Source organism: Colobus angolensis, unplaced genomic scaffold (assembly GCF_000951035.1).
Source record: "Colobus angolensis palliatus isolate OR3802 unplaced genomic scaffold, Cang.pa_1.0 Scaffold125, whole genome shotgun sequence".
Classification (NCBI taxonomy): Eukaryota; Metazoa; Chordata; class Mammalia; order Primates; family Cercopithecidae; genus Colobus; species Colobus angolensis.
The window spans coordinates 5,534,311-5,549,021 of record NW_012113697.1 but is presented as its reverse complement, the minus strand read 5'-3'; the positions used below and the strand labels follow the sequence as shown (position 1 = coordinate 5,549,021).

The window sequence follows — 14,711 nt, the reverse complement described above, 5'->3', positions numbered from 1 at the left end:
GTTACAAGCGTGAGCCACCGCAACCAGCCTGTATTCCTAATTTCTACTGCTGTTTTCATCCCAGCATCACCCACATGATCTTCTCCCCTTCACCCTCTACAGCTTTGTATTTACATAGCTTATGGATTCCTGAACACTGGCTTCTCTTTGCCTTCTTGAGATTCTTTTCATCTCCGTGCTGGCTTCCATCTGTTTCACCAAGCTCGATGCCTGGGAGTCATTCCTGACGCATACGTAATGGCGGTCCATTATGGCTGTGACAGTCAGAGTCACACAGGGGATCAGGGAACCAGGGAGAACAGGCTCTCTCCCACACTCTCCCTGCAATCCCTGCAGTCATCAGTGCTGCTCTTCCTTCTCTCGAATTATCAAAGGAATCAGACTTAAACATTCCTTTAATCCGTGCCCTGTTCTCTAACCCACCAACCTTGTCCTACTTCAGGTCCTTGTCATCTCTTGTTTGGACTTCTACCACACTGTGGTCTTGCCCCTCCATAGCCCTTGTGTTCACCCTCCTCCTAGCTGCCAGAGTGATGCAATCCTACCCCTTGTCTCCCCACACACCTTCTACAGCTCTCCATCAATGACAGGGTGCAGCCTGGGTTTCTGAATGTGACACACAGGGACCTCCACTGCCTGCTTCTTGCTCTAGATTCTAATGACGGCCATTTGCTTGTCGGGCTTCCTCCCAGACCACCCACTCTCAGGTTATGTAGACCTTGCTTCAGGAAGTGCTTTCTTCAGCCGGGCATGCTGGCTCACACCTGTAATCCCAACACTTTGGGAGACTGAGGCGGGTGGATCACCTGAGGTCAGGAGTTCAAGACCAGCCTGGCCAACATGGTGAAACCCCATCTCTATTTAAAAAAACAAAAATTAGCTGGGCATGGTGGTACACGCCTATGATCCCAGCTACTAGGGAGGCTGAGGCAGGAAGGTCACTTGAACCTGGAAGGTGGAGGTTGCAGTGTTCTGAGATTGTGCCACTGCACTCCAGCCTGGATGACAGAGCAAGACTCTGTCTCAAAAAAAAAAAAAAGTGCTTCCTTCTTGCTGACATCTTCACACCAACTCCAACCCCTCAACTAGGCTAGGGGCTTATTCTTGCCAGTTCCCTATCCCCTGACTATAACACAAACATTAGGCTTGTCACAGGCATTAAAACCAGCCATGCACGTGTCTGCTTCCCACTCCTTTGTGACCCTGTGAGGCAGGGTTCATTTCTGTCTCCCCAGTGCCATGCAGAGCACCCAGCCCAGGATTGCCGCTTAGTAGATGTGGGTTACACAAACGAAGGAAAGAAAGAGCAAGCACATGGATATCCCAAGACGAAAAGCAGGAAGCGACATCAGCTGCTAAGCAGAGAAGGCAGGATAAGGTGGAGGTGAGGGTCTGTGTCACCTCCTCTCCATCATCTTCTTGAACTCCACCCGCATCAGGTACCCCCTGCACACGGCCTGCGTGCGCGTCATTAGCGTCACCAGCTTCTCGTCTCTCATCTCCTCCAAAAGCCCCAGGAGCCCAGCTTTGAAAAACACCTGCATTAAAAGACAGAGGAGCCTTGATCTTTTTCCCCAGCAGGTGTTCAGCCAGGCCCTTGAGGGGGCCTGTTTCTGCCCAACTCTGAGCCTCAACCTCAGAGCATGGCAGGGGCAGCAATTCTGTTTCCAGGACTTGCTTCCCGGTGACTCTGGTCTCCTCAGTGGCCCCTCCTGGGCAGTGAGGCAGCCTGTTCCAGAGTCTGTTCCAGGCTGGGTGCGGTGGCTCATGCCTGTAATCCCAGCTCTTTGGGAGGCCGAGGCAGGCAGAACATTTGAGGTCAGGAGTTCGAGACCAGCCTGCCCATCATGGTGAAACCCTGTGTCTATTAAAAACACAAAAATTATCCAGGCGTGGTGGTATCCGGGCACCTGTAATCCCAGATACTCAGGAGGCGGAGGCAGGAGCATCACTCGAGCCTGGGAGGTGGAGGTTGCAGTGAGCAGAGATTGCGCCATTGCACTCCAGCCTGGGTGACAGAGCAAGACTCTGTCTCAAAACAAAACAAACAAAACAACAACAACAAAAACCCAAAACAACAACAACAAAAGTCTGTTCCAGGCCCCACCAACCCACAGAGACCAGTTCTGACAGAGCTCACGTACAGGAAACAAAGATGAGTCCATAAAGAAACCATGGGATGCGATTGTGCCCAGATCAGAGAGACTCACAGATGCGCTGGCTTCACTCTCTTTCTCTGTCCATCCGGGAACGTTGGTCCTACCCTCAGGCCCACTTCACCCACTCCCTCCGTAACATTCTAGGGAAACCAAGCGCCCTCTGGGGCCAGCAGGCTCTTCCTTGGTGGGGACCCCCAGCCTGCCCCTTTCTGAGATGTGAATCTTCGGAGGCAAGCCAGGATTTGAAGCCGACTTTTGCCACTTACTATCTATCCATGTGTGACCTTGAGTCAGTTTCTCAACCTCCCAAGAACCTGAAGAGTCAGTGCCACCCTTGTCACCATCACTCCCACCTCGCTGGATAGTGAGGAGTCAGTGAAGTACGTGCAGGAGGCTTCTCACGGGGCTGATACTCACGTGCTCAATCAATGGCAGCTAGTTTGTCTTTGTTTTTGTTTTTTGAGACACGGCTTCATTCTGTTGCCCAGGCTGGAGTGCAGTAGGGTGATCAAGCGCACTGCAGCCTCCATCTCCTGGCCTCAAGCAATCCTACTTCAGCCTCCCAGAAGCACTGGGATTATCGGCATGAGCCACTGCACCCCGCCTGGTAGCTGGTTTTATTGGTTATAGTCATTCTTCTCAAGTCCTCGGTGTCCCTGGAGTCCTCTCTACATTCTCCTCTCTTTTCGGCTCGCTCTTACCTCTGAGACGATAGAGTTCCCCATTGGCTTTTTCTATCCTTGCTGCATGGTGAGGCTCAGGCTTCCAATCTAAGCTTCCAGCCACATACAAACCAATAGGGAGATAAGCTCTCTCTACCTAGACACAGAGCTCCCTTTACCTGGGTGACTGGGCAAGGACGGTCAGGTGCACCAGAAGGGGAAAGGAACCCTTTTCTGATCAGTTAACAAGCAGCCCAGGGCTGTGAGGTTACTAGAGGAGTCCCAGCCTCGCCTCTGCTCACCTTGGTGTTGCCGAACCTGAACTGCTCCCGGTCCACATCAATGGAGTTCAGGAGCTTCTCTGAGGCGTTTTTGCTGTCAATGAACTGCCCTTCAGGGATAGCACTGGCATTGAGGATCCGGTACCTAAGGAGAGAGGACATTTCCCGGATGGATTCCAATCCCCAGAAAGGCTTCATAGCTGAGGCCAGGCCTTCTAGAATCTTCTCCTGCTCCAGCCTTAGGAGGAAGTGGAATATCGTACAGCTGGTCTGGGAGATGGGAATAGCTAGGGGCTGATTCTAGCAAGGGGGCCACAGTGGGTGGGAGACAAGCGTGAAAGAAGGAAGCCCAGCTGAGTGCATGGCGGGAAGTTTGCTTTCAGAGGAAATGATTCTTCTCTGGCTTAAAAGAGCCTTGAAATCAGGCCAGGTGCGGTGGCTCAAGCCTGTAATCCCAGCACTTTGGGAGGCCGAGACGGGCGGATCACGAGGTCAGGAGATCGAGACCATCCTGGCTAACACGGTGAAACCCCGTCTCTACTAAAAAAATACAAAAAACTAGCCACGCGAGGTGGCGGGCGCTTGTAGTCCCAGCTACTCGGGAGGCTGAGGCAGGAGAATGGCGTGAACCTGGGAGGCAGAGCTTGCAGTGAGCTGAGATCCGGCCACTGCACTCCAGTTCGAGTTCGGGAGACAGAGCAAGACTCCGTCTCAAAAAAAAAAAAAAGAGCCTTGAAATCAACCATGACTTGCAGACATTGGTACTCCTACTTCTGGAAGGTTCTCTCCTGTCCTCCAACCTGGATGAGGCCTGGATTTGCGCACCCCAATGGCGGCTCAGAGGACAGAGTTAGTCTAGAGCTGCGAGCCTCACCTGGGGGTGATTTGGCAATGTCTGGAGAGTTTTGATTGTCACAGCTCAGCGGGGAGGGGTGTGGTTCGCTACCACATCTCTGAGTAGAGGGCAGGGTTACTGCTACAATCCTCCCACACCCAGCACAGCCTCCACAATAAAGGACTGAATGTCTAGCCTGAATGTCCATAGTTCGGAAGTTGAGACATCCTGGCCTACAGTCACAATCAGGCTAGAGGGTCTGGGCTCTGAATTTGGAACCACTTGGGCTGGCCCAGCACTCACTGTGGGCATAGTGTCAGTTCCTCCAGCAAGAGATGAAGTCCGTGGAAACTCTGGGAGGCTTGGGAGCTCACCAAATACCCAGGCCAAAGAGTGTCTTTGGGGAATGCAGAAGTTGCCCTTGGAAGGAGAGAGATGCACAGGAAAGAGGGAACCTACCGCTGCTTGAAGTCAGCATAGAGGATCCGGCTAGGGAATCCCTTTCTGCAAATCCGGATGCCCTCGAGGACCCCGTTACAGCGCAGCTGGTGCATGACCAAGTAGTGGTCCATCACACCTGGAGAGAGAACATCCCGGAGGTGTGCCTGTGACCCCTTCATTTGTTGGTGGTGGTCTGAGGCACCATGAAACCCTCCAGCACATCCACACTTGAGTGGGAGAGTCAGTGCCAGCTCCAAGGTAGAGGGCTGGGAGTGGCTGGAGCCTGCCTGCAAGTCCCACAGTAGAAATAATCCCAACCTCTTGGGGAGATGCTAGCATCCCATAACCATGGCAGTAAGAGCCAAAGCACTGTGCTTTCTGTCCTCAGCCCTGACTCTATAGCAAGGCTGCAAAAGGAGGCAGAGCGAATGCGGGGTGCACTTGGGCTTCCCGTGGGATAACCTGAGATGTCTTCTTGCATCTACACAAGGATGGGGATGGAAAAATCTGCAGGCTGTAGCTGCAGAAGAGTAACCCAGCAAAGAAGAGGAGGCCGGCTGGGCGCGGTGGCTCATGCCTATAATCCCAGCACTTTGGGAGGCCGAGGTGGGCGTATCGCCTGAGGTCAGGAGTTCGAGACCAGCCTGGCCAACATGGTGAAACCCAGTTTCTACTAAAAATACAAAAATTAGCCAGGTGTGGTGGCACATGCTTATAATCCCAGCTACTTGGGAGGCTGAGGCAGGAGAATTGCTTGAACACAGGAGGCAGAGGTTGCAGTGAGCCGAGATCACGCCACTGCACTCCAGCCTGGGGGACAGATCAAGACTCTGTCTCAATAATAATAATAATAATAATAATAATGAAAGAAAGAAAAAAAGAAGAGGAGGCCATGGGAGGGGACCCAGAGGTGGGTTGAAGGCAGGGCGGCAGTTATCTGCTGACCACTCAGTCCCTGCTCTAGGAATTGGGGGAGAAATGGAGCTTGGCTGGAAGGAGAGGAGCCAGAGGGGCAAGCCCCCCGGGGAGGTAACGCAGGTGCTTGTGGTAACCAGCCTGGGTCAGGCACAGATCAAACTAGGATGGAGAAAATTCTGTCTCAGGTCTGTGTGAGGGGTTAGAGGAGAGGGGCTACGGCAACCTGATGGCTTCTCTTTGTGGACTCCCTAAGTTGCTGGGAGGGGGGTGGGGCCAAAGCTGGCTTTGACTTAACCTTAGAGAAGCTTCTAGAATGCCCACATGCTTCCCTGGTGGTTGTGAGGAGATATCACTATACAATTAGATGATTTTTTAAGGCTTTGGTAGAGCTGCACTGTCAGATACAGTAGTGACCAGCCACATGTGGCTATTTACATTTAAATTCATTAAAATTAAAAATTAAACTTTTCATGTAAATGTAAACATTTCATGTAACGGTGGCCACCCTATTGAACAGTGCAGACATGGGGCATTTAATCATTTCTGAAAGTCCTATCAGGCGGTGATTCTCTAGAGAAAACATGGTTAAGAGCAAGGAGAAAATGTCTCAGACATTCAGAGAACCAGCCAGGTGCAGTGGCTCACGCCTGTAATCCCAGCACTTGGAAGGCCGAGGTGGGCAGATCACCTGAGGTTAGGAGTTCGAGACCAGGCTGGCCAACATGGTGAAACCCCATCTCTACTAAAAATACAAAAATTAGCCGGGTGTGGTGGCAGGCACCTGTAGTCTCAGCTACTCGGGAGGCTGAGTCAGGAGAATTGCTTGAACCCGGGAGGCGGAGGTTGCAGTGAGCCGAGATCATGCCACTCCACTCCAGCATGGGTGACAGAGCAAGACTCAGTCTCAAATAAATAATTAAATAATTAAATAAAATAATTAAAAAAAGAAATTCATAGAACCGCCGATGTGGAGACAACCTTAGAAACGGTCTAATTTGACTCCCATGAGCTCTCAGATGATGATTCTGAGCGGTTAAGATCCCAGCTGTGCTGTTTACTAGCTTTGTGGACTTGGGCTGTCTCTGCCTCAATTTCTCTATTTGTAAAATAAGGATAATAATGTAGATTGAGCATCCCCAATCAGAAAATTCAAAGCCTGAAAACTTTGAGCTCCAACCTGATGCCACAGTGGAGAATTCCACAACTGAGCTCATGAGGCAGATTGCAGCCAAAACTGTTTCACGTATACAATTATTTAAAATATTCTATACAATTACCTTAGGGCTATGTGTATAAGACCCATATGAAGCAGATGAATTTTGTATTTAGACTTAGTCCCATCCCAAGATACCTCATTAGGCTCATACAGATATTCCAATAGCCACAGAAATTTAAAGTGTAAAACACTCCTGGTCCCAAGCATTTCCGATAAAGGGATATTTCACAGTATCTATTTCATCAGGCGGCTGAGGATTAACTGAGTTAAGATGAGTATAGGCCAGGCACAGTGGCTCACGCCTGTAATCCCAGCACTTTGGGAGGCCGAGGTGGGCGGATCGCCTGAGGTCAGGAGTTCAAGACCACCCTGGCCAACATGGTGAAACCCCGTCTCTACTAAAAATACAAAAAATTAGCTGGGTGTGGTGGTGCATCCCTGTAATACCAGCTACTTGGGAGGCTGAGGCAGGAGGATTGCTTAAACGTGGGATGCAGAGGTTGCAGTGAGCTGAGATCGCACCACTGCACTCCAGCCTGAGTGACAGAGTGACACCCTGTCTTGAAAAAAAAAAAAAAAAGAGAGAAAAGATCAGTACAGAGGTTAAAATGGTGAAAGCAGGCATGATTAACACTTGCTTTAACCATGTGGCTGAGGCCTCTTTCTTCTTAAGCGCCAGGAGCAGAGAGAAAAAGGCAATAATTACAAGAAAATGGAAGCTTCTAGAGCCAGAAGAAAGCCAAAAGGACCATCATTTTATGGTGGGGAGGCCAGAGCTGCCACCATGCTTGCCAGGCTGTCCATCCTGTTAAGGGCCGTGTCCCACTTTGACTGGGAGATCTTTTCTAATTCCTGCAGAGGCATCCTATGGGGTGGCAGGGCCCTGGGGGAGACTGAGGCCCAGAGAGGTGAAGGGCTTTGCGAGGCCGTAGCAGAGCCGATGCGGGACTCTCCTTTCTCACAGGGCCCCTCTGGTTTGCGCAGACTCGGAATCCTGAGCTGAGTTCTCTTAGGGCTTGCCCTGTTTCTCCTCAAACCTGGCCTGAGTTGTTTTCCATCAGGTCCATGTAAAGGGCCTCCGTTGTTTTTGTACCACCGTGCAAAACTTCTAAAAATTTCCCTGAGCTATTCTCTCATTCTTCTGCTCCAGCTGCTGAAGGGTTTTTCCTCTTTACTTCTCCAAGTGTATCACTTCCATCCCACTCCTTTCCCCAGCCATCTTCGCCTCTGTGGGCAGTGGTGTTCGCCATGCTTTTGAAATATGCTGTATCTTATGATGCTCTGGCATCTTGGCGCCTTGCGGGCTCAGGAGAGACTGCCATTCCTGGGGGCTAGCTAATTCCAGGAGATAGCAAACAAATTCCCACAAGCACATCTTTCACATGCAAACCAACTATCCAAAGCCCTTAACCCCCGACCCCTACCTTTGTCAGGCTCTCACAGGGCTCTTATACTCTGGGCCAATATTTCCCTGACCTGGTCACCTCAGGGTCCCGGGTACCGGCCAACTTGAGAAAGTCCCTACATTTTGAAGCCTGCTGAAACCATTTAAACTTGCCAGTGCTGAACCTGCTTGGCCTGTTCATGCTTCCTCGCCGGCTCCATCCCATGGGAATGACCCTCAAGGCTCTGGCCTGTGATTTCTCCTTACTCCCCCACCCCCAAACCCAGCCCTGGTGCTTCCCCTCATGGCCCTCTGTGGCAGGCCCCTCCTCTCGAGCACTGCATCTTTTTTTTTTTTGAGACGGAGTCTCCCTTTGTCACTGAGGCTGGAGTGCAGTGGCGCAATCTCGGCTCACTGCAACCTCCGCCTCCCGGGTACAAGCAATTCTGCCTCATCCTCCCAAGTAGCTGGGATTACAGGCATGCGCCACTATGCCAGGCTAATTTTGGTATTTTTAGTAGAGGCACGGTTTCACCATGTTAGGCTGGTGGTCTCAAACTCCTGACCTCAGGTGATCCACCCGCCTCAGCCTCCCAAAGTATTGGGATTACAGGCATGAGCCACCATGCCCAGCCGTGACTCTCTTTTTAATGGTAACCATCTTCTGGTCTGTTGGCCTCTCCATCCCTTAACAATAATAAAACCTACATTTAAAACCAGCAGTGAGCCAGCCTTTGGTGAGTCAGCAGCACAGACTTAGCAGGCCCCAGGTTTGCTGCACGAGGAGAATGAGAGGAGTAGAGGCTGGAGCCTGCTCCTGAGGGTTCCCTGTTCAGCAGACAAGCACAGGACCTGTGCCTGTGAAGCCCCGGAGGATTCGGGAGAGCTAGCAAACCTCGTATGTGCCTGTGGGTGGGGAGGAACTTGAGATTTGATAGTGGATTGTGATTCTCAGCCCCTGCTCTAGGTGCCCTGAGGTGAGGCATGGAAATCTCCATAGTCTCTAGTCTTCTAGAAATAAAGAGGGCACACTAGGTGCTGTCTAAGGTGTCACCAGGCTTCTGTATCAGTGTTGGGCTATTCCCAGAAATGGACATGAAAACAGAGAGGTAGGTGCCAGAGCTAAGGAGAAGCAAACACAACAGAAAAGGACAGATATTTCAGCAACATTTACCTTCCCAAAGAAAAGGTAGGGCTGGGCGCAGTGGCTCACGCCTGTAATCCCAGCACTTTGGGAGGCTGAGGTGGGCAGATCACGAGGTCAGGAGATCGAGACCATCCTGGCCAACATGTTGAAACCCCATCTTTACTAAAAATACAAAAAATTAGCTGGGCGTGGTGGCGGGCGCCTGTAGTCCCAGCTACTCGGGAGGCTGAGGCAGGAGAATACCTTGAACCAGGGAGTCAGAGGTTGCAGTGAGCCGAGATCACGCCACTGCACTCCAGCCTGGCGACAGAGCAAGGCTCTGTCTCAAAAGAAAAAAAAAAAAAAATAATGTAAGCCAGTGGATTACCAAAAGCCTTCCTCCCAGAGGTACAGTTTAAAGCCATCTCCTGCCACCTTGCAGGCCATCTGCTGAGAGAGGAGTCAGGCCACAAGCATGTTTGATTTATGCAAGCGTGTACTCAACAACGACAGTAACGGAAACGGATTTTTTCCAAGACCTGCGTAAAGGCCAATGATTTCGTGTGATGCTTAACCAAAGAAACCACTCTTCCCAACGCTGGAGAAGCTGGTTCACCGGTCAGGAGGCTGCAGGATACCCCCAATGACGCATATCACAATGACGTAGCTGCTTATTGCCTTCGACTTGGACGTGAGAACCTAACTCTCATGGAAGATGCAATTTCACTGACTATACCAGACCTGGCTACTGGGGAGTTCAAGTTTCTAGTTCTGAGTGATGACGATGATGATAATGATGATAAGAATAAGAATAATAATTAACATCCAACATTTGCTGGGTGTTCACAATGCGCTCAGCCCTGTTGTAAATGCTTGACTTGCACTTACTCATTGAACCCTCACGACAACCCTCTAAGGTGGGTTAAATGAGCTGATATTTGCAAAGTGAGTAACCACTTTATGACTGCTTATTGAAGAAGGAAATAATAGATAAAAATACCACTTGTATCCTTGTTTTATAGACAAGAAAGCTGAGGCAGAAAATGCTCAGATGCTCTGCTTAGGGTCACGTGGTAATAGGTGAACTATTTTTTTTTCCCCGACAATCTATACCTCTGTTTACTTGTAATGTTGCAGAGGTAGGATGTTTAATCCTGAACTAGGAGGCCCGTGATGGGCATAGAACAGCTCAGTTGGTGAGTGCACTACCCCACAGGCACAGCTCCACGTGGCAGTTGGTTTTCCTTAACACTGAAAAAGCTAGACTCCAAGAATGTTTGCAAATCAGGATGAAGTGACAGTGAAAGGAACCCTCTATTGCACAGGGTTCTATATTTATATATAGTCTCTGATTCTCAGTTTTCTCACTTATAAACTGGAGATCAATACGTGTATCTTGCAGAGAACTGTTGCAAGGATTCGGGATAATATAACAAAGTGATTGACATGAAGTATGGCCTCAAACAGTTGTTACTGATGCTATTTTGATTATGGGATACCTAAGATGATTATTTACCTAATGTAGTGGTATTTAACTTTGGGCTAAAGGAGGCCAACAGAGACTTCATCTTATGAAAGCTGTGGATCTGGGCCGGGCGCGGTGGCTCAAGCCTGTAATCCCAGCACTTTGGGAGGCCGAGACGGGCGAATCACGAGGTCAGGAGATCGAGACCATCCTGGCTAACACGGTGAAACCCCGTCTCTACTAAAAACTACAAAAAACTAGCCGGGCAAGGTGGCGGCGCCTGAAGTCCCAGCTACCCGGGAGGCTGAGGCAGGAGAATGGCGTGAACCCGGGAGGCGGAGCTTGCAGTGAGCTGAGATCCAGCCACAGCACTCCAGCCTGGGTGACAGAGCGAGACTCCATCTCAAAAAAAAAAAAAAAAAGAAAGCTGTGGATCTGATGTGCCTATACACATACACACAATATTTTGAATATGATTTCATAGTAGGCGTGCCAGATAAGATACAGATGTGCCGTTCAATGTGAATTTCAGATAAACAATGAACACGTTTTTGGAGGAGGTATATTCCAAATATTGCATGGGTCACATTTATATTAAGACATTTTTCGTTGTTTATCTGAAATTGAAATTTAATAACATTTAATACGGCATTCGGTTTTTAACATTTTTGTGGTGGTCACATAATAGTTGAACATATTTGTGGGGTACACGTGGTATTTTGATACAAGCGTGAAATGTGCAAAGATCATATCTGCATAACTGGGATATCCAACACCTCAAACAAATCCGGTATTTTTATCTGCTAAATCTGGCAACCCTATTTCAGAGACCGCTTTCAGAAGTGATCCAGACCATCACTCTTTCCAAGAGCACACCCACAGAATTCTGCATTTATCTCAGGGCGTCCTGTTCTGTTCAAATACTTGGCAAGATCTGCTGGTACTCACCAGGAGTCTTGGTCTCATTGGGAATCAGACATCGTACAAAGTGAGGATGGGTGCTCCTTAAGTTAGTCATCAATTTGTTTAGATTTTCCTGGGACATAAAGCAAAACAAGCACATTTAGCAAGTGCCGTTTCACTGGGCAGAAAAACAACCGGATGTGGAAGCTGCCAAGACACCAACCCTGAACACGGCCGACACAGTCTGGAAAGAGGAGCCCTTCTTCTTCCCGCCCTTCTTGCTTCCCCCGGAGTCGCCTAGAGACAGACACAGAAGGGCATGTCAGATGTATCCCAGAGGACCCAGCAGTGGGCTTCCTGAACCACCCCTTCCCAGTCCCGGGTTCTGGTTTCCTTTTGACATGAGAGACCTGAGGTTTTGTTTCTTTGTTTGTTTGTTTTAGACAGAGTCTCGCTCTGTCCTCCAGGCTAGAGTACAATGGCACAGTCTCGGCTCACTGCAACCTCCACCTCCCAGGTTCAAGCCATTCTCCTGCCGCAGCCTCCCAAGTAGCTGAGACTACAGGCACGCACCACCACGCCTGGCTAATTCTTGTATTTTTAGGAGAGACAAGGTTTCACCATGTTGGCCAGGCTGGTCTTGAACTCCTGACCTCAGCCTCCCAAAGTGCTGGGATTACAGGTGTGAGTCACCATGCCCTGCCTGTTAGTTTGTAAGGCCTCCAAACTACCCAGGATTGAGAACCCTCAGCTTTATCATTGTGGGAACGAGGTGGGAGTGGGGTGTGGGTAGTATTTAACTGAGAGTATAACTTAAACTCTCAGTATAAAAGGGGAGTCCTTTCCTTTAGAAATCAGACCTGAAAGCAAACTGAATAATTCGCAAGATTGAGATGTCCCTCTTAATGTTTGTAGTTACTTTCTTTCTTTTCTTCTTTTTTTTTTTTCTTTTTTGTTGTTTGTTTGTTTTGAGACAGAGTCTCACTGCGATGCCCAGGCTCCCTGCAACCTCTGCTTCCCGGGTTCAAGCAATTCTCCTGCCTCAGCCTCCCAAGTATCTGGGACTACAGGCGAGCATCACCATGTCCGGCTAATTTTTGTATTTTTAGTAGAGATGGGTTTCACCATATTGGCTAGGCTGGTCTTGAACTCCTGACTTCAAGTGATCCGCCCACTTGGCCTCTCAAAGTGCTGGGATTATGGGTGTGAGCGAGCATGCCTGGCAATGTTTGTAGTTTCTTTCACGGATTTACCTCCTTTTATTCTTTAATCCCTGTTTATCTCTAAATGAGTAAGTAACTGAAAATAGTAACACGGAATTTTCTCAAGAATATTTTATAAGTTGATTTTTTTTTCTTTCCTAAAGGAAACAACTCAACTTACCATCTTAATTTGGAGTCTACTTTTTCCAAATGACTCAGTTTTCTCTGATACTTAATCAAGATGCAGCCTTGGGGGAAATTGCCATGTCTCGGTCTCCCCCATCTTCCTTTCCCTTCCCCCCACTTTGTCCCCGGGGTCCAGCATGAATGTATATTTGGATTGGGGAAGGGAAGGCAGGAAAGCCGCTTCCCCAAATCCACATCCACACAGGGTCTTATGTTAGAGTTGATGTTATGTATAGGTGAGGTTATGCAATGTAGTTACAGAGACATTGTGATCAAAGAAAATGATTTTCATCATTGAGGTTTACGTATGTGCCCATTTCCCATTTATTACCTTCCCTTGCCCAGAGGACATTAGGCTTTCATTTTAAAAAAATGATCTCATTATCTAATGAATAATTATATTTCATATATTATATTAATTTATTAAATGTATGCATTTAAAATGGCATATAATGTTAAAACTATTATGTTGGTAACTATTTAAAAGTATATTTACTGGTAATCTTAAAAAGTGGTACTGGCCTGTGTTACTTGTTTATTTATTTGAGATAGGGTCTCACTCTGTCATCCAGGCTGGAGTGCAGTGGCACAATCATGGCTCACTGTAATCTCAGTCACCCAACCTCATGTGATCCTCCCGGCTCAGGTTCCCAAGTAGCTGGACTACAAGTGTGCACCACCACTTCTGGCTAATTATTTTATTTTATTTTGTTTTGTTTTGTTTTAGAGACAGGATCTCTATGTTGCCCACACTGGTCTTGAACCCCTGGCCTCAAATGATCCTTCCGCCTCAGCATCCCAAACTCTTGGGATTACAGGTGTGAGCCACCACACCTGGCCCCCGTGTAGCCACTTTGGAAAGGAGTTCAGAAGTTACTCACAACTTTGAACACAGTTGTCATATGACCCAGCAACTCTACTCCTAGGTACTATATACCCAAAAGAATTGCCAATATATGTTCACATATAAACTTCTATACAGATGTTCATAGCAACATCATGCGCAGTAGCCAAAAAGTTCATCGGCTGATGAATGTACAGACAAAATGTGATATATTCATACAATGAACTATTATTTGTCCATAGGAAAGAACAAAGTCCTGATACATGCTACAACAGGAACAGACCTTGAGAACAGTAGCCTGAGTGAAAGAAGCCAGACACAAAAGAGCATCCAGTATATAATTCAGTTTATACGAAATGCCCAGATAGGCAAATCTACAGAGATAGAAAGTTGATGAATGGTTGCCAGAGGCTAGGAATAGAAATCTGCTCATGGGGACGGACACGGTGGCTCACGCCTCTAATCCCAGCACTTTGGGAGGCCGAGGCGGGTGGATCATGAAGTCAGGAGATCAACACCATCCTGGCCAACATGGGGAAAGCCTGTCTCTACTAAAATACAACAAATTAGCCAGGTGTGGTGGTGCATGCCTGTAGTCCCAGCTACTTGGGAGGCTGAGGCAGGAGAATCTCTAGAACCTGGGAGGCGGAGGTTGCAGTTTCACCTTGTTGGCCAGGCTGGTCTCAAACTCCTGACCTCAAGTGATCGGCCCCCTACCTTGGCCTCCCAAAGAGCTGGGATTACTGGTGTGAGCCACCGTGCCCGGCCAAAACCACTACATGGTTTTAAGGGGGAATTTTATTATACGTGAATTATACCTCAATAGAAAACTATTAAACAATGTGATGTTGGCCAGGCGTGGTGGCTCAAGCCTGTAATCCCAGTACTTTGGGAGGCTGAGATGGGCGGATCACGAGGTCAGGAGATCGAGACCATCCTGGCTAACATGGTGAAACCCCATCTCTACTAAAAAATACAAAAAACTAGCCGGGCAAGGTGGCGGGCGCCTATAGTCCCAGCTACTCAGGAGGCTGAGGCAGGAGAATGGCGTAAACCCGGGAGGCGGAGCTTGCAGTGAGCTGAGATCGG

At 48.7% G+C, this 14,711-nt stretch overlaps 1 protein-coding gene across 1 annotated transcript in view; it reads right to left on the bottom strand.

Moving 5' to 3' along the window:
* MYH13 (myosin, heavy chain 13, skeletal muscle) overlaps positions 1 to 14,711 on the bottom strand; it is a 66,960-nt gene that overhangs the window by 32,045 nt on the left and 20,204 nt on the right. The window contains exons 14-18 of the mRNA XM_011933292.1: positions 11,614 to 11,687; positions 11,436 to 11,523; positions 4,397 to 4,514; positions 3,124 to 3,247; positions 1,402 to 1,538 (exon numbers count right to left, since the gene is read on the bottom strand). Of these exons, the coding sequence (XP_011788682.1) occupies positions 1,402 to 1,538; positions 3,124 to 3,247; positions 4,397 to 4,514; positions 11,436 to 11,523; positions 11,614 to 11,687 (541 nt within the window). The remainder of the gene's footprint in view (positions 1 to 1,401; positions 1,539 to 3,123; positions 3,248 to 4,396; positions 4,515 to 11,435; positions 11,524 to 11,613; positions 11,688 to 14,711) is intronic.